The sequence below is a fragment of the Melanotaenia boesemani genome, chromosome 1, assembly GCF_017639745.1.
Source record: "Melanotaenia boesemani isolate fMelBoe1 chromosome 1, fMelBoe1.pri, whole genome shotgun sequence".
Lineage (NCBI taxonomy): Eukaryota > Metazoa > Chordata > Actinopteri > Atheriniformes > Melanotaeniidae > Melanotaenia > Melanotaenia boesemani.
Window position 1 is genome coordinate 35681003 of NC_055682.1, and position 21693 is coordinate 35702695.

The following is a 21693-nucleotide window of genomic DNA, read 5'->3' on the forward strand; positions in this document are numbered from 1 at the left end:
CTATATTTTTAAAAAGTACACTACCAGTCAAAAGTTTGGACACACTTACTCATTGGTCTTAATGGGAAAAGTGTCAATGTTTTATTAAATTCATGCCTCAAAGGATTCATTTTAAATTGGTTAAAGCTATCCTATTTTGCTTATAAAGAATCAAATAATTGACCCATAAATTTGTACATAAACCTCTTCAAAACGGCATAAAAATGAGGAATATTATTTCATGTGGCCATCACTCGTTGCCCTGGAAGCTTAAGCGCAACAGAATGCATCATTAAACACCACCTGTGACCTTTTTATTTTAGCTTTACTATAACTGCATCACAAATGAGCTGCAAGAGAAAGAGTAAGTGAGCTCCATTTAACATCCTCTTCTACAGTTTATAACACTGACAGAGGATGTCATCAGCATCACAATCAATACACAATTAAATTGTAAGAAGATTCTTTTTAGAGTTAAAAACTGTGTCAAACTGTTAGACTCTGAGCATCATACAGCCAGACTTTGTTTCTAAGTATTTCCTGTTAAGTGAGAATATTATTACCAATAAAGTTGCACACTAGTGAGACAGTCTGATCACCTACCACTGAAATGATTGTAATATTTATATTTTCAGACAGGGCAGCATTAATGTTTTGGGGAGGTTTTGTTTGACCCTTTTTTATGTATCCAATAAATAAAGTTCAGTTTAAAGTTCACTTTAAATAATGAAACACATTTACTGCAACCCCAGTTGGCCAAAGTGCTGAACAATAAAACTACTACACATAAAATACTACACAGTAAAATGATAAACAATGCAAATCAGTAAAAAATAAATGACATAAAACTGGAATAAAAAGTAAAAGCAAGCGAATGTCAAGCTCAACTATGTTCAAAAGCCAGTGCAAAGAAGTGGGTCTTCAGCAAGGACTTAAAAGCAGAAACAGACTGGGCAGCTCTCATGTAAAATGGCAAACTGTTCCAGACATTTGGAGCAGCAGCCGAAAAAGCTTTGTCACCCCTGGATTTCAGCCTAGAGGACAGGACCATTCCTGGTTTGTCGTATCGGTCACTGTGTAAAACATCTGCTACTGAAAGTGTGATTATTATATGGATGGTGTAGCAGACACAGAAAATGCTAATTTACAGTTTAAAACTCAGTTACCATAAAAGCTGGAATGCCACACAAAATGTAGATTAAGATGGGGTGGTTTTTGTCCTCTGTAAATAACTGATTAGCAAAGAATGCCACAGATTCTATAAAAACTTTACACGTTCATCCATTATTACAACAGAGGGTGTCCAGTCTGCAGCAGCTCACTTTAAATGAGCTCAGGTCGAGCAGAGGATGCACTTGCGGATCTTGTTGCTTTCTCTGTTTGATAGCGTTTTAACTTGCATTTGCCGGTGCAGTGACAAACTGTGCTCACTAACAATAGTTTTCAGAAGAGTTCCTGAGCTTGTGCACTGACTTCCACTTCACAGTCGTGTTTGTTTGTTACATATATATAATTCTGTGTGTGTGTGCAGAATGCCTTGCAGTTCATCAAGCAGTGCTGGAAGATGCAGGGACGACCCCTCTTCCTCGTTCTGATCCGTGAGGATAACATCAAGTAATAGTACACTCCACAATGTCTTGTTTATGCTTTTTTCTCCAAGCATCACTCACAATCTCTATATTTATACTTGATTTTGGTTCAAGTTGACAACAAATGTCTGGAGAGACTATTTATTTCTTTGTTGTTCTCTTACTCCTCCTACTGCATTTATCTTAATAGCAGCAAGGTGCTACTGTATTTGCTCACTGATTGGGTGATAATGTTTCTCATTTGTATCACTACAGCCTGGCTGGCGGGCTGATTACAGCAGTATTGACCATTAACCCAGGAGCCATGTGTTAAATCTGCCATAAACACTTAAACAGCCTCGCTGTCTGAAGCGAGTCATTCAACTCAACAGTCATTAAGTTCATTATTGATCAGGATGACGACCTGTACAGTCGGGGACAGCAGACTGAACAAAGCAATCATATACAGATTTATACCAAAGTTGTAGCTATTTATTATTTCATATAGTATGTTTGGAATATAAGACTGTGTTATAAAAGAAAAAAGAAGAGAAAAGTGGCTGAAAGATTTCAAATCTTGTCTGTCCAGAGGGAGCCGCTTTAACCCGGTCTTGGACATGCTGGCCTCCTTCAAGAAAGGCAACATCGGAGGTGTCAAAGTTCACGTCGACAGACTTCAGGTTTGTAAACCAGTTAATGTATTAGATAATTATGTTTTCATGACTACAATACAAACTTAACAATTTAGACACAAGTGTGACTGTAGAGACGGGGCGCTGCTTTTATCGTAGAGCTGGTGGTTTGACATGAAGCTCGTCACATCTCTGTGCACAATGTCCCTTTAAATAAAGATGCACAACACCCAGGCTTCACTGGAGGACAGAAACATGATGAGATAAAAGGTCATCTTACCCTTTTTTACTGCATGAACAAATAAAAAGCAAACATAAGATGGATCACAATGATCGTGCAGCACAAACATCAGTTTTATTAAAGACTTCCGTCTGTGACAGTAATAAATGATGACTGAGTAGCTGAAAGCACCTGGAGAGGAAGGAAGGAACTAGGCACGGGCCAAGTCTTCCAGTTAACCGGATTTTCTTCCCTGGATTTACAAAGACGCTGTAACAGCTGCAGCACCACACTGTCTGTGTTGATGTCACTGATGCTGGTGGTGTCATTAGCGAAGCTGTAATGGACTGACCTAACAGAAAAGTCACTGAGTGTGTATTTGGGCTTCAGTCACTGGTGTCTGTGTGGGTGGTTATCAAGTGTATCACACATCCACACTCTGTACATCCTCCGTCCTCCACTGTGGACATTTTCCACAGAGTGGACAGTTGATGTTGTGTTCAGACATGGAAGCATGTCTAACGTTTAAATGTGGATAATAAATAAGTATTAATGCTATTTCACTTTTGATAGTTTCCGTATTGTGCAGAGTTTCTGCAAAGCAGCAGCCACCTGCTCTCTCCTTTTGGTTCAGATGCTGCAGATGTTGCACATGTCCATGAAATTGACTTTGGCTTAATCCTATAAATGGTTTTAACAAATTGTTTTTCACAGTTTCACCTCCGTTGCTGTATCAGGTTTTCCGAGCCTCAATCTGAGGTCCCTTCTCATTCAGCTGCAGTCCAGTTTTTATTTGTGCTTGACCTTGGTCTGTCACCTTCAATGAGCGAACTGCTCTTGTTTACCCAGTGGAGATAGTTAAAGCTTCGACTGTGTGACAAAAAGAGATGCAATCTACTGGCATGAAGCTTTTTTGGGGGTTTACTAAAAAAAAAAAAGAAAAGAAAAGGGAAGGGCTAAAATAACATCAACAAAATAAAACTGATGAATATATACAAAATTCATCCTTTCAGTAGATTTATTTGACTTAATCTTTTCATTAATTTATTTGTTTCCGTGAGCCAGTGTAACTTTAAAATAAGGATAAATGACAAAAGGTTTCTAAAAGGACCTCAAAATACATCTAACTAATTTCTTTTCTAGGATTTGCAGTTAAAACCAAGTTGCTTTTAGGCATCAACATAAAAGCAAATTTCCATAAAACTGGCTTTATAATGTTTTTGTTGTCAACAGCGAATATAAAGTAACAAGAAGACAAATTATGAAAGCAAATACCAAGTCATCTCAGGCCTACCTAAGCATTTTAATGTCCTTTTTTCCCCTTATTTTCACAGCCCACAGCTTTGGTGTTTGGTTCAGTGGTTGCACTCTTGTGTTTTTTGTTTTTTTTTCCTCCTAACAGCAGTAGATCAGGGATTTCAGGAGAAAGTTAAAAAAATTCCACTGCGTGCTGTCTGTTCAGCAGCCAAGTTGAAGCTAAATGTTCAGCAGCTTTACGTTCATATTTCCAAAAAGTGTTAAAGTGAAAATATCATGCTTTTAAATCCTTCCTTTTCACATGTAAATCATTAAATTATGGTCTTTATAAAGTAGAACCGCAATGCTTTGGTCTGAATTCCTGGTTATTCTAGCTCCACACACCCTTGTTAAGCCCTGTTCTGAGGTACGTCTTTAGAACGACTCGTTTTGGTCCCTTTAAATGTAAATGAGGCATTTCATGCCCCACCTCCCTCTAGGTCGCAGAGAGTTCCACTCCACCCCATTCAGCCATATTTGTAGTTTGATAGCAGCGATTATCTACCAGAAGAGAAACTTTTAATCTGCAAGTTTACTAGAGATGTCAACAACGGAAAACGTGTCTGTCCAGCCTTACATATTCGAGTCCTCCTCTCTCCCTTTTTGTTCGTCCCTCTTCCTTGTATTTTTTATCACCCATGCCATCTCTACCAGCTGTTGTCCCCCAAACCCCAACACTCCTTTTTTAACACTTAACACAATATTAATAAGAAAAACATTGTTAAGGAGTTAGCGTTAGGAGTTAACGCGAGCATCAAGAAAGTCACTGAATGCATTTGGATCATGTGTAGAGTACAGTTATATCCTCAGGTAGGAAGCAAAAAGTTAGCACAGAGTACAGTTATATCCTCAGGTAGGAAGCTAAAAGTTAGCACAGAGTACAGTTATATCCTCAGGTAGGAAGCTAAAAGTTAGCACAGAGTACAGTTATATCCTCAGGTAGGAAGCTAAAAGTTAGCACAGAGTACAGTTATATCCTCAGGTAGGAAGCAAAAAGTTAGCACAGAGTACAGTTATATCCTCAGGTAGGAAGCTAAAAGTTAGCACACAGTACAGTTATATCCTCAGGTAGGAAACTAAAAGTTAGCACAGAGTACTAACAGAAGCAGAACACACAATGCTAATACTATCAAAACAACGGCCGGAGCATCATATCAACACACAAAATGCATGTCTAAAGTAAAGCTTGATGTAATTTTAACATTATTTGGAGTTTACCGCTTTGCTGTGTCCATAGTTTCCATAGAGAGGAGGAACTGCCCCTTCATTCAGACGCAGTATTTCTGCAAATCCATCTTAATACTGGTGGAGATTGCTGAAACACTCGTCCTTAAAGTGCTTCGCGCAAACAAAAAGGACTTTTCCCACTGATGTCGGTACATTTCCGTGAAAACTTTAATTCAACCAGGTGCTTCGAAGAGGCTCTGACGCCGGGGGGCGATGTAAGGAATTGTGTGGGTTAATACACACAACACTGCACATTTTGACTTGTCTACTGGTAATTTCGGCTAAACTAAACGTGGACTACAGAATTGCTTCGAGAAAAAAAAAAATAGCAGATTCAAAAAATTGGATACCCGGAAGTCTATGACCTTATTTAGCAGACCCACAGCAAATACTGTGACATAATAGATAACAAAACGTAATAGAGAAAACTAAACAGACTGAAAAACATGACCCAAAAAGAATATAAAGATATAGACACAGCATCAGGAGAGAATGTATTTCAATTTTCTGCATTGATAAACACTAATAGTGCACATAAATGTGTATTTAAGGGCTAAAAAAGTGGATTTTTCATGATATGTCCCCTTTAATAAGATAAAGCCACAGGGAGCATAATTTTTTCTAAAGAGAAGTGAAAATATAAGAGAAGTAAGCAACTGCTATGTTTTTTTTTTGTCTACTGAATGTCTAACCCCAGCACTATAATTTTATTAAGTTACACATTTATATAATTTTTATGTTTGCATATGTATAGAAATGTGTTTAATTCTTATGCATCTGTATATCCACCTACCAGCTCAAGAGGATGTAAAAATACCATTTATTTCAGTTGCATAATTATTGCAGTAAGTTGCCGTCTTTGTTTTGCTGGATGTCTTTTTAATGTTGTGTTTACTGATTCTGACTCAGGGAAATATTAACAGGTTTACATTTAACCGTGAAGGTGATCAGTTACTGTAAGTTAGTAACTGGTTACAGGTGGGTTAATGCTAATGGAGCAGTTGTTGATCTGAAGCATATTTCTCTTATAAAGAAGAAGCTATTATCCTAAATAATTATTAGGAATTTAAGAATATAATCCAGAGTAAATGCAACTCCTCTGCAGCCAAAACCAGTGAGGAAAACTGCAAACTGTGAGAAAACTTAATTAAATTTATCAGCATCACTGACTTATAATTAAGCTTCAGATACTCCCGACCAACAAACATATGTGTCGTGCTACGCTGATGTGTAGCAGGTGTATTATTGACCCAGTGCTGTTCTGAAAGAGAGTAAAAGCCCCATTTCCACCAGCAGGTCCAGGTCGGTACAGGACAGTTCAGTGAACCCTTTTTTATACAGCCAACCGTACTTTTACCTGGCAGGTATCGGCCAGATAGCGATAGCATCAGCTACATAATGGCATGATGTCATAGTGGCGTGACGCCTTCCTTGAATTATAACGAAGAAGAACATGACAGAATCGAAAGAGGAGAATGGTGAAAGCCCAACACTCTGTTCTTTCTTCTTGTTTCTGGCTTTAAAGAACAAAAAATCCACTGCGTATGTAACCGGTTTCAGTCTAATCGGTAAGACTCGGACCTAAACGGAAGAGTCCCAAAAAAGTGGGACAGTTTTATCTGTGGAAACCCCCCAAAAATCTGTACAGACCCGCACCCTACCCAGCCAAACCTGTTGGTCAAAACAGGGCCATAAAAAGCTGGAACCAGATAGTGGGCTTTTTAAAGATACTTACATTTTTATGGCATCCAGGCTATAAAATGTAGATTTAAATCTAGATTTCTTAATAGTGAAGTTACAGTTTATAACATTTAAGTGTTTTTTTACGAGTGGAGAGACATAATCTGTGCCGGATTAGTAATGCAGGTGCAGGAGTGTGTGACAACAGCAAGGAAGTCATTTACAGTTCACTGGTTTAAATAAGAAGAAAACAACACTGCATCCAAATATTCTAATGTTGTTTTTAAAGTACAAGCCTTATTTTATTTTAATTAGTTTAAGATTTCAGATGACCTTTAAAAGTCAGCAGAGAAACAAGATCCCCTCACATACTGTATGTATTACTGGTAGTTTGTAAGATAATTAATTGCTGTTGATTAGGTTGGCGTTCCAGTCACCATGGAGATGTACCAGAGTTTAACCCAAACCTGCTGCTTTATAGAAAATGGTGCAAGAAAAGTAGCTTAAATTCCAGTTTGTCACTAACCAGCTTCTTTGTCAAAGCTGCGACAGGTTTTTTATTTTTACTTCTCTCCCAGTGTGATCAGCACAGACTTACTCATATGAAGCTTTCTGTATTTTAATTTAAAGTTACTTCACAGCTGACTCCCACAGCTATGAAACACTTCTACTCTTTATCGTCTTATTGTTTTTGGGACAGCTTCCTCCTACGCCTCTTGTTTTTGTTGTTTGGCTTCAGTTGGAGTGGCTAAGATCACGTTGGACCACCGGAGGGAAGCAAACCAAGCTGCATGTTTTACTCCTACATAGCAGTGCTTCAGAAATATTCAAACTTTTATTGTCAACATTTTGTGTTAGATGTATGTTACTAGTGCTGAAATCTTTAGCTCATACCATTTTTGTATTTCATGTGAACTGCAAAAACTTGAAAAGAATGACTTCACAGTCTTTATTTGTCATCAAATTTTTAGACACTGATATCTGGAGCATTTGTGGAGCAGCTGGACTTCCTTCGTGTCAACGAGGCAGAGTGAGAGCTCTTAATATAGACACATATATTACAAAATTTTTGTTTTCATTCATTTTATTTGAATGAATGAATGAATGAAAAATACTTTATTAATCCCAAAGGGAAATTCAAAAATTTACACCTTTCTGTAAAGTTTAGCCTGCAAACTATCTAAAAAAATCAAAGAAAGAAAGGAAACACACACACAGTCATCTGTTTCTATGTTTTTGTGTGCAAAGGATCCCAGAATTTAAGAGTTTTGAGGAGCTGGAGCTACCGAAGCACTCGAAGGTGAAGAGGCAGACAAGCACACCCAATGCATCAGACCTGGAGCAGCAGCCAGAGATCAGTGTGGAGGAGTGGATGGACAAGCCCATCCATGAGATCATGCAGAAGTTTCATGTAAGCTGACTGGATTAAAGTAAAAACTGCCCATAAATTCATAATACCCTTTACCAACATAAACGTAAAACAGAGGAGCGATATAAATATATATAAAATGTTTGGTTTAAAAACACAAAAACGTCCTGAAGCAGCAGTTTTCTCTTCATACAGTAACAGCTTAAATATTTCTTGTAAATCTCATCCTAAATATTAATGTGATAAAATCAAACATGTATGACAAAGAAAGATTTGCTAATTAAAGGGTAAAAAGTCAGCAGGATGAATATAAAGCTGTATGAGGCTGCCTTCCTTCTAAACACAAAGGGGAAAAATATCTGATGAGTTTCCAGGCATCAGGTGAACAGACAAAGAGCTGGTAGAAAATCGCAGCACAAAATGCACAATAACTTCCATCCATGCACCTTTAGTTATACATTATCCAGATTTCTAGTCTATAAATTCTCTGCATTCTTAGCTTGACTGTTTAGCTTAACTGGACACAGTTTTAATTTGATCACTAAAGAAATAATATTGTCCAAGTTATCTGTTTTTATTCTGTCCTGCTAGAAATAAATTATATCATGATTTGTTTAAACAGAGCTGCAAACAATTATTGCTTTCTGTGTCTCAGATCCCTTTTCTGTTTTAATGTTTGTATGACTCCAAAGGGGTTCTGTACTTTTTTCTCTATACTTCGTGTTGCAACTTTTTAATGAAATGTGCCTTACAATTATTAAGATTTTTCTTACTATTATAGCCATATCAAGTATAAAATTGCTAATGCAGACTTTTACTCCTTAGTACTTTTTACTCCAAAGTAGATATTGCAATCAGTGTTTATAGAGGATCTTTCTGTGTCTGTGCAGGACTGCGACTGCTTGGCCAGTCAGGCTCAGCTTGCCAGCATCCTCCTTAGAAGAGAAGGGCCAGACTTTCTTTCCAAAGATGGTGAGCATGCACTGCAAGCACATGCATAACTTTAAAGAATCAGTCACCAATTGTACTGGAAAAGAACAGCAGCAGAAATGGGCTAAACTCAGAGGAGTAGCTGTAACTTTCCTCTATTTTCAGTGCCCCAGGATTTTTTTCTTCCCAGAGAAATGACAGAACAACACTGCTGACTGGATTTCTTTCCGTCCTGGAAAAGATCCTGAGGCATTCATCTTGTTTGTCTTAGCTGCATTCATCAGCCACATGGGGGGAAAGTACTGAAATGACATGCACATATGTTTTTATGAAGTCTGAAACATATCTGTTATTCCAGAGAACCTGATGGATGAACTGGAGAGAATCTACAGGAGAGCCGGCAGCAGAAAGCTTTGGTCTGATTCTCACACATTTACACAAACATATAAACTGCAAGTGTTTAAAAACATGTCTAAAAATGCATCCAGTATCATTCTCTGCCAGTTTATTGGCTATGTAAATATTGTATGAGATGAGAACTGCATGAAATTTCTTCTTGTTTTTTGGAAGGCCCCCTAATCAAACACATCACCTTCCTTTATTCTCACAGACTCTTTTCTTATGTTGACACTGGAAAATAACTGTTATTTAATCTGGCTGAACTACAGGCTGGCAGTACGCCACACTGCTGCCATTATCAAGAAGTTTGCCAGCTCTATAGCTCCTCACATCACCACTATTCTGGTGCATGGGAAACAGGTAAAGTTCAGGCACTGATTGAGTAAAGACCCTGCATGTGTGGTCGCAGTTAGCTGGCTAGCTAGCTGGTTAGCTGTGTGACGTTCATCCAGTCCTACTTTATCATTCTCCATGAAAATGCTTTTTTCCCCCCAAATCAGATATTATTTAAAATGATTGTTTGGAATGATGAGAATTAAGACCGTATTTCCACTTTAAAATGAGATTACTACTGGGCATAAAGCTGAGCGGGGCCATTTTCAAAAAGATCAAAGGGGAAAAAATAAATATGACATTTATAAAAAAAAAAAAATATATAGTGCATAAAAACATGATGTATAGTAATGTAGAATCTGGTGTAAAATGACCACGCTAGCAGGAACCTTGACTCAGATGTTTTCTTGCATTTGTGCTCAGTGTTGACTTTCTCTTCATATTAACCAACCCAGAGACTAGACTCCCTTTTGCTCTTTTATTATCCCCCCCCCCCCCTGCTCCAAGGCTGGCTGTACACTGCAAATAAAATAGAATTTATTTTTATTTATAGACTTTAAGTGCCCAGTTGCATTATCAAAGAAATCCATAGTTGCTGTGATAGCAGACACCAGTCATGAACAGTAATCAGGTAAAATACTATTAGAATGGGTAGAACTGTGTAGGCTAACTCTATAGGCTACTGCAGTTCACTTTTCTTCACTTTGAGTGTTATTAGCTTTATTAATGTGTGCAGTAAATTTTTGCCAAGAACAGGTGTTTTTAGATTCTGCAGCTTTGTCTGTTTTCCAATGCAAGACATAGAAAAGTGTTTACAGCGTTTTATGAGATTATCAAACAATATTTAGATTTTGTTAAAAAGATGCAAACAGTTCTGTTTAGTTTGTGGTTTGCTGCCGGCCTGACGTACAACCACTGACTGAATATGATGTTGTCACTCATAACTGATATTTCGTTCCCTTCTTTTGTGGTCAGTGTTTTCTGTGTCTGACTGTGGCAGTTTCAGCTCGATGTTATTTTATTAACTATTAATATTTTAGGAAAGATAATTTGATGATGCCCTAAAAACAATAGCCTAGTGGTTGGTTTTCTTGCTTGCTGAGAAATAGCATTAAAACTCAGCTCAATTTACTTTCTCGTTTACTAAACTTGAGTCAGGAAGTGAAGCTTGAAATAGGTTTCCCAACAAAGGTTTGGTGGTTGACAGCATTTCATGCCTTCTAAACTTTAGTGTTGTTGCCTTTTCGTTCACTGTGCTCAATAGATGCCATCGTGCCTCCCCAGGTTTAAGCACTAAGTCCGTGCACAGCATTAAAAAGAGTCCTTTCTGTAAAACAGCCACCTTGTTTACATCTGATTGTATGACCCCATTGAAGACATCTTTACATCCATTCACTGCTTCTGTGAGGAACGCTTCACCTCCATGTCTCTGCCGCTAGCAACCCCCGGCTATGTGTAGCTAATGTACACCAAGATAACTAGTTTCTGTGTCAGATTTTATCTCATAGGATTCCTACAGCCAAGAGGAAGCAGTTTGAAGACTGCAGTGAATCTTTGTGAACATTAAAATATCTAAGGGGCAGCAAACTATTCATTTGGACTTCATATGAAATCATATGTTAATTATGATTATGGTAGAGAAGGTTTGCTATGACTCTTACAGACAAATTTTTGGGAACAATGGAAAAATTGTGATACTTTTTAACTTTGTATTGATGCTATTAGCGATAGACATAAAAGAGCCAAGAGAAAAGCTGTGTGTAAAAGTCCTGGCTTTAGGTTATGTCCTAAATATGTGAAGAATGTTCTTGTGTCTTTTTCACCCACTAGGTCTGTTGTCCGTCTTGCTGCCAGTCTCTTAACTAAACTAGTGGACAGCCTTGCTCCCAGTATTACTAGTATTTTAGTGCATGGCAAGCAGGTAAGTGGACACACAGACTGAAGAGTCTGAGCAGTGACTATTCCTTCTCTAAAATCATAAACTGGGCATGTTGGGCCAATTATTTTAATGTTCACTGATGGAAAAAGAATAAAATTTGAAATGTGTAATCTTAAAGCTCCTCATGCTGTCATCCTATGGGAATTGCATTGGCCAGCTGCTTGCTCATGCCCCCCATTACAGCTCACCTCCACTGTGTGTGTAACTGGGCTTTAGCTGTAGCGAGGCTGCCAGTGTGACCACCACAGAATCCTAATATGCACCTTGTCTGGACACACTCCATGTTCCGATTGATACACTGTGACCTGTAAATTTGTCTGATGCCTCCACCTCATGTTGGATGACTTTCAGCACATCATTTCCTGTCAAGTGTTATTCAGAGATTAGCCTCCTCTTAAGAGTGTCAGTTATCTCGCCTCATTTTTACCCCTCTGAACATTTTTAGGCATTTCATTATGCTGAAGTAGCTCAAGGTGTGAATCTGCATTTAGATTGCCTACCAGAGGCAGTGCTCCTTGACAAGATTGGAAAACCTGATTTATAATTTTAGACTGATGTTTTCCTCCTTTGACAAAAAAGTAGAGAGAATAAGTAGAAGAAATAAGAGCCACAATCCCTTTTAAGTCAATCTTTTCTCTAGTTTAGATTTTTTTTAGCATTAAGTCTCTTTTTTTGCTTTTTTACTCAGTTAAAATCAGTTTAAATTGAAGAATGAACTCTGAGAGTGTGGGAGATATATTTCCTGAGCCCAGGGTGTACGATTCCTTTCATCAGCGGCTTTGCTGTGGTGTAATTTTCATGAGATGCTCCAGAGGAAAAATACAAAGGTGTCATTGTTTTCTTCTTCCTTATATGTGACTCTTGGAGAGAAGGCTAATTTTAAAGTGATGAAACAAAGATAGATGTAGGAGCTGTACCATAAAGGAAGTAATATTGAACATGTCAGTCTAAATACATACACACCTTTATACATATTTCACACTGTTGAAACTTCTGTCTGGATGCTGTTTAATTTGTTTTCCTGTGCGTATGTTTGCATGGTGTTACCAGGTGACCCTCGGCCTATTCGGGCATGAGGAGGAGGTGATCTCTAACCCACTGTCTCCAGGGGTGATCCAGGGCATCATCTACAGCAAGTGCTCCCCTTACGGTGGTGAGAGGGAGGCAGTTCTCCAGCAGGAACTGGTCATCCACATCGGATGGATTATCTCCAACAACCCTGAGCTGTTCAGCGGCATGCTGAAGATCAGAGTCGGGTAAGTCAAAGTCAGCCTCTGGATGGTTGAATTTATCCTGCTGACAGCTCCCGTGCACGAATGATGTGCTCATATAGTTCATGTATTTTGCTTTTATTCTCCTTACATGGTGTTTATACCAGTAGACAAAAGAAGAAATAAGTCAATATGAGCATGCTGGCAAACAAAAACTCTTTTATTTTTGAGGGGAGGGTATATCTTTTCTCTGGTATAGTTTTCCATAGATGGTATCAGGAACATTGAAACATCTTCCTGGTAGAGTCCAGGATTCTGTATCACTGAAGATTGGTACCCATGGCTCAGTTTGTCAAACAAGTCATGTTTTCCTTTTAAAATATTCGTCCAAAGATCCTGCTTCAGCTAACTGTCAACGCATCTTAGAAACTTTGTTTCTGGAAATGGAGCAGTGATAAATTCAGTTTTTACTTGTGAAATGGCAAGTGTGATTTGGTCCCTGATACTCGAACAGCGTTGATTTTGTGCTCAGTAACGTCTTGTGTGCATCATGTGGTTCTCCAGATGGATAGTTCAGGCCATGAAACACGAGCTGGAGATCCGTGCTGGAGACATGCCCACCCAGGACATCTACCAGCTCTCCCCCAGTGACATTAAGCAGCTTTTGTTGGACGTCTTGCAGCCACAACACACTGGCAGGTGTGTGGTTATCAAGGACATTTTTCATGCCTTATCCTTCATTCAACTCTTCAGTCTCCTTTGAAAACACCATGTCTTTATCTGATGCATTTACGTATTGTTTTATCTTTCTGTTGTTTTAATAATATTATCTTCTGCCTTGTCTGTGTTTATATCTTCTTATCAACTGGCTGCTACCACAACCCAATTCCCCCTTAATCGGATACACACTTACTCACAGACAATTTCCTCAAGCATAGCAGCTATCATCATTATATTTCTCCTGCAATCTCTCCATCACTTGGCCTCAGGTCTTGGCTGAACAGACGTCAGATCGATGGCTCTCTGAACAGAACCCCTCTAGGATTTTATGACCGTGTGTGGCAGATCCTGGAGAGGACCCCCGATGGTATTGTGGTGGCTGGAATCCATCTCCCACAGGTACTCACCCTCCCCTCTCCCGCAGGATAAATATTCTGACCCTTGCTGTTTTAAGGTGACACTGCATGTTAATGTGCTGCCATTTCAACAGCTATAGGTTATGTAATCTGCCTTTTTGCTCAGAGCTCTTTGACTAAGGCTCACGTGTAGAATTTAGTCATTAAAATAAAATAAACGAGTGTAAACATTTTGGGTTATATGAAAAATTTTGAGTAATTTAAAATGCAACTTAAAACACTAAATAACACCAATGCATTGTTAAAGTGCACCAGTAAAGAGACAAAACAACAAACAAAACAAGCTGTTAGCTCCATATTCAGTAATGTAATATTTACCGGAATAAAACTTCCTCATCGAAGAGGGTCTGGATTGTGAAGCAGCTTGTAGCTGATGTTACTAACTCTGTGGCTCATGATGTTATTTCCACTTCTGAAACCATGACGTTACCATGAAACCTGGATCCATCTAAACATTTATTAGCTAACTATTAGGAATTTTCCCACCTTCTCTGGTTACTTTGCTCTGCTTAATCCTAATTAGCAGAACAGCGCCCAACCACATTACCCACAATGCCTCCTTCTTAAAGGAAAATAGAAATCATAAAATAAAAAATTTAATTAAATTGTAATTAACTAAGACTGACTTCCCAGATGGAAGATGTGGTTTGGCTAATTTTATCATTATTTATGGTCCCAGCTGTACACATTCACCTTAAATGACATGTTTATTTGTGTTCTTTCACCATCTTTACAGCAACCTACATTGTCTGACATGACCATGTATGAGATGAACTTCTCGCTGCTGGTGGAAGACATGCTGAAGAACATTGTCCTGCCCGAGTACAGACAAATCATTGTAGAGGTATACAGGCCCACTCTCCGGCACCACAAAGTGCAGCAAGTAGACCGTCTAAATAAATGGAGTTAATTTGGTTGGCTTTGGTAATCCGTTTGGATTGAAATTAGTTTTTAAAGATTCCTTTCAATTTTGGTCGTATTTCTCTGTCACACTCTGTCCGTCATGCTGTTAGTTGCTGATGGTGGTGTCCATAGTGCTGGAGAGAAACCCAGAGCTGGAGTTCAGTGACAAGGTGGATCTGGACGGTCTGGTGAAGGAAGCCTTTAACGATTTCCAGAGAGATCGTAGCCGCTTTGAAGGAATTGAGAAACAGGTAAAATGCCTTGTCTTCGTGCTTTCATATTACTCTTTAATTTCTGCAGTGAACACAGGCGTCTGCCACCAAGTTATAACCGGCTTCCTGGAGAGAGATGCTGAAAAACTGACTTGAAAAGATGTTTCATCATCCATTTCCTCTGTCTGTGTTTGTCCCAGGATAACATGGAGGCATTCTACAACACAGCGCCATTAGGACAGAGAGGCACCTCCAGCTACCTGACCAAGGCTGTAATGATCCAGCTGCTGCAGGGGGATGTTAAGCCCTGCAAGGACGACCCTTGCTCTGTTAGCTAGAGTAAAAATCCTCAAAGCCTAGTCTCAGCTACCTGCAGTGTAGTCAGTCAACGCTCTGTTGAGGACTACCTAAGATTTCTCACATGTTCCCAAAAATACCCCCTCTCTCTCTCTCTCGCTTTATATAATGTTCAGAGATCAGGTGTAAAAGTTCAAGTCCAGCAATATATTTCACCAGCTGTAGCCATTAGCTGTTAAACAGGGATTTAAAGTACACGGTTAGCATGAGAAATGTGGGTCTCACATTACTGCGTCTGGCATCCTGTGTGTTACTATCACCGGAAACAGAAAGCACTTAATTCTGCTTTTATATCATGTTTCATAAAAATTGTGACCATCTGCCAAACAATATGTCCAGCATTAGAGCAGCAGTGAACCACTGCACATAATTTAGATTATTTGATTTATGCATTTTATCATGTTATTCTGCTGTACATGTCAGAGTTTATTGTGTGCTTCCCTGTGGTCACTTTGTGTCCCATTATTATGCATGCATAGTGTGTGCTATGACAATAGGTACTGTTGTAACCACTGTGAAGATTTATCTGAATGTAATATGCTAGAAAATAGCTTTAGATTGGCCTGTTTTGCACAGTGTGGCTCTGCATAACAATGACTGTTGCTCATCTGAAGTCCTGGGACTGAGGACCCTTTAAACACGGTTGTTTTGTTGATTATTCCTTAGGAGTGATTAAAAGCTCACCGATTTATTTTAAGGCGCGCCTCTTTGAATTCACACTGTGATGAATCAATCCAACCTTGTCATAGTGTGTTTGAGAATATTTGTGTTTTTCTTGCCCTGGTTGTTCAAAAGAAACATTTTTATCTCTTGAAAAATAAACATTTCCTTCCAGTTGACTTCCTGTCAGCCTTATAAGTCGCATGTATAAATGGGTAAATTTCATCCTTTTATTGCTTTACAGTTATAAGAATCTGAAACACAGATACATCAGCCCTGAGGGGTGTGTTTAGGGTTGCATTGCATCCTTCCTGTTACACCCACTCATGATGCCTGAGCTCCTTATCAATCTGCATCTGCCTTGTACCCCTGACTGACTGGCAGAGAGGTGGGAAGAGTCGGAGAGAAAGATAAATGAGCTCTGTTCCTCAGTCAGTATATTCATATCAACTCACATGCTGATGAGAGGAGCTCTTGCCTGTCCAACTTTATAAATCTTCTCTACACCAAGAAGAGGCCTGAAGGATCTCATAAAGGTTTTATATTGCATTTGTGCCAATTAGTTATACTCTTTGGAACATAAGATAAAGAAGTCTGTTATTTTATAGAGGAAAGATGTCTGCTTTTAAACACGGGGGATTCCTAAGGAAACTTAGACGAGCAGATAACTACTCATGAGGCAAACTTGTATCACTTCTAACTCTTTAGAAAATATAACTAAATGATAAATAACAAGAAGATTTTCCCAACTCCTCTGACACTAACACACATGCTGTTCAGTTATATTATCCTCAATATGTTTTCTCAGAAATCTAAAGAATGACTGATTTTCCATCAGCCCACTAGGATGTGGTAGAGTTCAGTAAATGCAAATTTTTACATTTAACTTTTTTCATGATCAATAAATAAGGATTTGGAAAGTGCATAACATGGAACTATTGTATTATTTTTATTTTAAAAAAAATCCACCCACATTTACCAGTCAGTGTTTTCAGATTTTGATAATAGACCACTTGCTTTTAATACTCAAAAACAGTATTTTCTGTTTGTTCATAATCCTCACGTAGCACTTCAGCTCAGACTGATTTCACCTCTGGTCAGAAAATAACAAATCTGTGAGTCAAAGGACGCTCAAGCTCTAACTTGACATGTCAGATGGTTTGTTACCCAGAATTTCCTGTGATCGTGATCTGTCTCCAGCTGCTTTGCAAGGTAACACAAGATCAGCAGCTATACTTACTTGGTCTTCTCAGGCACATATAAAGAAATAATAATAAAAAAACAGACAAAACCAGCGAAAGACCACCAGTAGAGGGGCATTAGCAACTGTTAGTTGTTACCAGAGGGTTTTAGCAGCCTTGCTATATTTTGCAAATAAATCTGATGAATTATTTTGAGTAAAGACAAAGTGAGATGGCTTTAAAAACAACCAAAGTATGTTCAGTCAGAGAAGAGATAGATCTGTTATGGTGAAAGGTAAATGAAGTGAAAAAAGCATTTCTCCTAAGTACCTTTTCCTCCAACCTTCATTTTTTTCTCCATTTTTGTCATGTGGTCACATATGTACGCACATTCCCCAACCACACATCTATCTGGCTGTTCGTCTTTATGGGGTATACTCTGGGGCGCATAATCACAGACAATAAATTCATGTGGTGTGCTCTGACTGACTGTTGAAACAGAGAAAATTCCCCCCATGACAGCCAAGACAGGGTTTGCACGTCTGCATCTCCATTACACCTCCCGCTATAATACAGCTGGACATCCGCTGTCTCCTCCCTCGGTGTTATCTGGGTTTAGTGAAAGTCAGACTGAAGAAAATTACATGGTAATATGTGCAGTCTGCAGACAGACAGTCACTGAGGAATTTATGCAGCTGTTCCACAGGTGGTTGTCATATATCATACATACATTGGTGACTGAAGAAGAAAAAAAATTCTACTTTTTGGTGATTCTTCTTTAAAAACTTCTGTTAGGGGAAACCCTTTAGTTCTGCAGGTGTACAGGTGGATGGTCAGCTGACCCCTTAATCCAAGTTGTTCCAGCTTGCCTGGTTATAAAGTTACAGTTAACTCGTTACACCTCAATGTGGTCAGGGCCAAGATTTTTATGGTCCTTGTTCGATCCTCGGCCTGTCAAGCTCATGTTGAGGTCTCCCTGAGCAAGACGCCGAACCCCAAATTGCTCCTGATGGGTTGTGGTTGAGTGCCTTGAATGGCAGCTTCCGCCATCAGTGTGTGAACGTGTGTGTGAATGGATGAATGTGATGTGTTGTAAAGCGCTTTGGGTAAAAGCACTATATAAATACAGACTATTTACCATATAAAAAACGATGACAACAAAACAGTGCCAACTAAACAAAAAATCTTTCTGTACCAGCCTGTTCTGTTGAGTTTCTGTTTTGTGGATAAGGATTATAATTACATAGGGTTTAAGAGTGTTAAGCTCAATATTAATTTTCCTGGAAACCTACACAATATACATATATTATATCAAAAATAAGATGGGATGAAATCTGATTGTTAAATTATACTTCTTGATGCACTGAGCCGATTTTAAAGCTGTGTTTTAATATTTTCTTTAACATTCAATGTAAAGATTTTACTCTAAGGATTAGAAGACAACAACCTCACAAGAATGCAAAGTTGACATCATATCTTGGTTTGTTTAGACAGCATATTACCAGTGTCTCTGAGGCTGTAGTCTCCATTCACCCTGAGTTTTCACGCACAAACTCTAAGTCCGCAGGACTGGACAGGATATTGTTTCTATATTCTAATTGAAGAATTAGTCTTTAAAGTCATATTTCAGTCCATTTATCATTCTCACAGTCAGTTATTGCATGTTATATAGCAACAAAAAATAGTTAACGTGTTCTTGGTTATAAATGAATGAATAAATTTAAATGACTTTTTTTATGTTTTGCCATGGCACTGCATTGGGCATGGCTGTTAGTGCCAGACAAACTGATATGAGCATTTCAGAAACTGCTGATCTGCTGGGATTTTCCACACACAACCATCTCTAGGGTTTACAGAGAATGTTCTGAAAAGTAGAAAAAAAATCCAGTGAGCAGCAGTTGTCTGGACCAAAATGTCTTGTTGATGTCAGAAGAGAATGGGCAGACTGGTTGGAGATGATAGAAAGGCAACAGGAATTAAAATAAGCACTGATTCCTATCTGTGGTTACTTAAGAGTAACATGAGAAATCAATCTTTAATCTGGGTCACCAAGTGGTCCATAAAAAGGTAAGTTGGTTGTTTTGGGATGCAGCATGCTGCATTTTTTGTGATAGTTGTGGGATAGTTGTGTCTGGTGGTGGCAGTAGACTGGCTTCTTGTGTCTGACCACAATGACTTGTGTGGCTAGCTCCATGGTGGAAGCTGTCAGGGCTGCTGACATTGGGACTGGGGTCTGTCTTAATCTGGGTCTTTCCTCTTTACAAAAATGTCAGAAATATCTCCTTTTCACTTAATTCTTACATCTTACATATTACAATGATAATAAAAGTTAATAATGAGGTACACTTTGAGCATCTTTATAGTATATTTTAAAGTCCAATGTGAAAATCTTGATTAACTGAGTTGATGTGTCCCTTAATACACTAACTGAAAATATGACATGTTTTCCCTACATTATCTTAAATCTAATCTAGTACTACCATATAACTAGACTAGCGCTACTACATAGCTTCATGCTAATTTAAGGTTAGCCTTTCATAACGTTAGTAGGTGTACTTGCACGGGGACAAAAACATCTTTGAGAAATGTGCAGCCAAATGTCAATATTTTTAAAGGGCAACTTATTAAGAAACAACTTTTAAAAAGTTTCAAACAGGTGTGATTCTGTCATGGCCCATGCTCATTCCCGCTTCCTGCTGACCATATATGGATCACCTATCATCACCGCTATTAGGACTACGCAGCTGGAGGATATCAAGTCATCATTCTCATCCCCATATAAACCTCACCCGGACCTCCAGTCATCGCTGGATTATACTACTCACTGTGGTAACCAGTCAAGCTCGAAGTCTAGTTCATATCTTGGTGAAACTGAAAGCTGACCTGTATTTGTTCTCTTTCCCTCAAGCCTCCGACCTGGACCTCGCCATACCGAAAATCCTGTCTGCCCGCTCCAGCCCGTCCTCCAAGCGAACTCATCTTATCCATCTGTAGATCCTCGAATAAAGTGTTCTTTGTTCTTCCCTTACGTTCCCTTCTCCTTGGATCCACACACACCAGCCCTGACAGATTCTGGTCATCCATGCATGAGTGGAAAGAGATTTCTGTCCTCCTCCCTCTAGTGACCTGTCAATCACTAGAGGCACTGGCCATCTATAAAATCCCTGGCCACTCCTTTACCTCTGGTGTGGGAAACATTTTCTTGGCACACTTTGAGCCCTTTGTACCAACATGGCATGGTTCAAACATAACAGCCTACCTGAGTGTTGTTGCTGACCTGTCCTGATAGCAACTTCCAGTAGGATTATGCACCATGTCACAAAGCTCAAATATTTTCAAACTGGTTTCTTGAACATGAGATTGAGTTCACGGTACCTCAATCGCCTCCACCGTTACCAGATCTCAATCCAATAGAGCAGCATTGGGATGTGGTGGAACGGGAGATTCTCATCATAGATCTGCAGCCGATAAATCTGCAGCAACTGTGTGATGCTGTCATGACCCTTATATAGTGTCTTCTGAATGTACACTGTAAGACTAATTTAATCTAAGCCAAAAGTTGTAGTTTGGCTGAGTTCCAACTGTAGTATAAACTCAGGGAGGTTATTTGCTGTTTGGAGACTCAATATTCAGTTCAAGCACTCTTGTGTTTTGGGATCCATAACAAACACGCTTGGAGGCACTTTTGGCACCAATCCATTACTTAATTAAAAGGAAACAAACTCTATGCTATTAAGCTTGCAAGCCAATTTAGTTTAATTTATTTTTTAAAGGCTGACAAAAATAAAGAATAAAGAATCAACGGCAGGTGTATCAATTGCACGTTCACGATTGGAAATTATTCCCAACATGCAGGTTAAGCTAACATAACCTCACACAATTAGCAGCTCAGACTCAAGCTCTTTATTTTCTCTCATACATCCACTGCTCCCACTGTTTCTCCAAACCAGTTTCTTTAAAGACTTGTCAAGGCAGTTTGATCAAACAGCATAAAGGATATGCATCAATACTTCGTGTGCAAACTGACACATGAGGTATTGTAGTGATCACTTTTAATATCAATAAATAGAAAGTGCAATACCAGTTAACAGTCATGTGAACTGTTGATATAAAATCGAAATTTTTAAATTGACATTCTTGGCAGAAAGTAGCAGCCCTTCCTATAGGCGACATAGGTGGCTGCCATCTGCTGGGGGGGGGGGGGGTCTTATCAACACAAGAGATATTTTACCATCATCATGAGTGCCTGGTTGTTCAAACGTAATCCTATCGGATTTCAGTTATCGAATAGGATCAAAGCTTGAAAATGGGTTATTCAAAAGGGAAAGCCGGAGTCCGAAACTGGCTTGGATCACGTAATCCAATCCTGGTTGTTGTACCTGCTGCTCAATCTATGGCTTTTTGTCCAATTCAGTTTAAAAGACAAAGTCAAGGGAAAGCTGGAGGTGGTGAAGAAAAGTC

At 38.9% G+C, this 21693-nt stretch overlaps 1 protein-coding gene across 5 annotated transcripts in view; it reads left to right on the forward strand.

The window, feature by feature from the left end:
- phkb (phosphorylase kinase, beta) overlaps window positions 1–16225 on the forward strand; it is a 111551-nt gene extending 95326 nt beyond the window's left edge. For 3 of the 5 annotated variants that reach the window (XM_041994585.1, XM_041993117.1, XM_041996034.1), the window contains 13 exons: window positions 1511–1593; window positions 2137–2227; window positions 7574–7632; window positions 7851–8013; window positions 8862–8943; window positions 9260–9317; window positions 11464–11554; window positions 12623–12828; window positions 13348–13482; window positions 13773–13902; window positions 14656–14763; window positions 14933–15073; window positions 15235–16225. In XM_041994585.1, coding sequence (XP_041850519.1) covers window positions 1511–1593; window positions 2137–2227; window positions 7574–7632; window positions 7851–8013; window positions 8862–8943; window positions 9260–9317; window positions 11464–11554; window positions 12623–12828; window positions 13348–13482; window positions 13773–13902; window positions 14656–14763; window positions 14933–15073; window positions 15235–15372 — 1485 coding nt within the window. In that variant the 3' untranslated portion in view covers window positions 15373–16225. Of the gene's footprint in view, window positions 1–1510; window positions 1594–2136; window positions 2228–7573; window positions 7633–7850; window positions 8014–8861; window positions 8944–9259; window positions 9318–9569; window positions 9661–11463; window positions 11555–12622; window positions 12829–13347; window positions 13483–13772; window positions 13903–14655; window positions 14764–14932; window positions 15074–15234 lie in introns of all 5 variants that reach the window. The other 2 variants (XM_041995313.1, XM_041993808.1) reach the window with 1 other exon arrangement.
- The last annotated feature ends 5468 nt before the right edge of the window (window positions 16226–21693 follow it).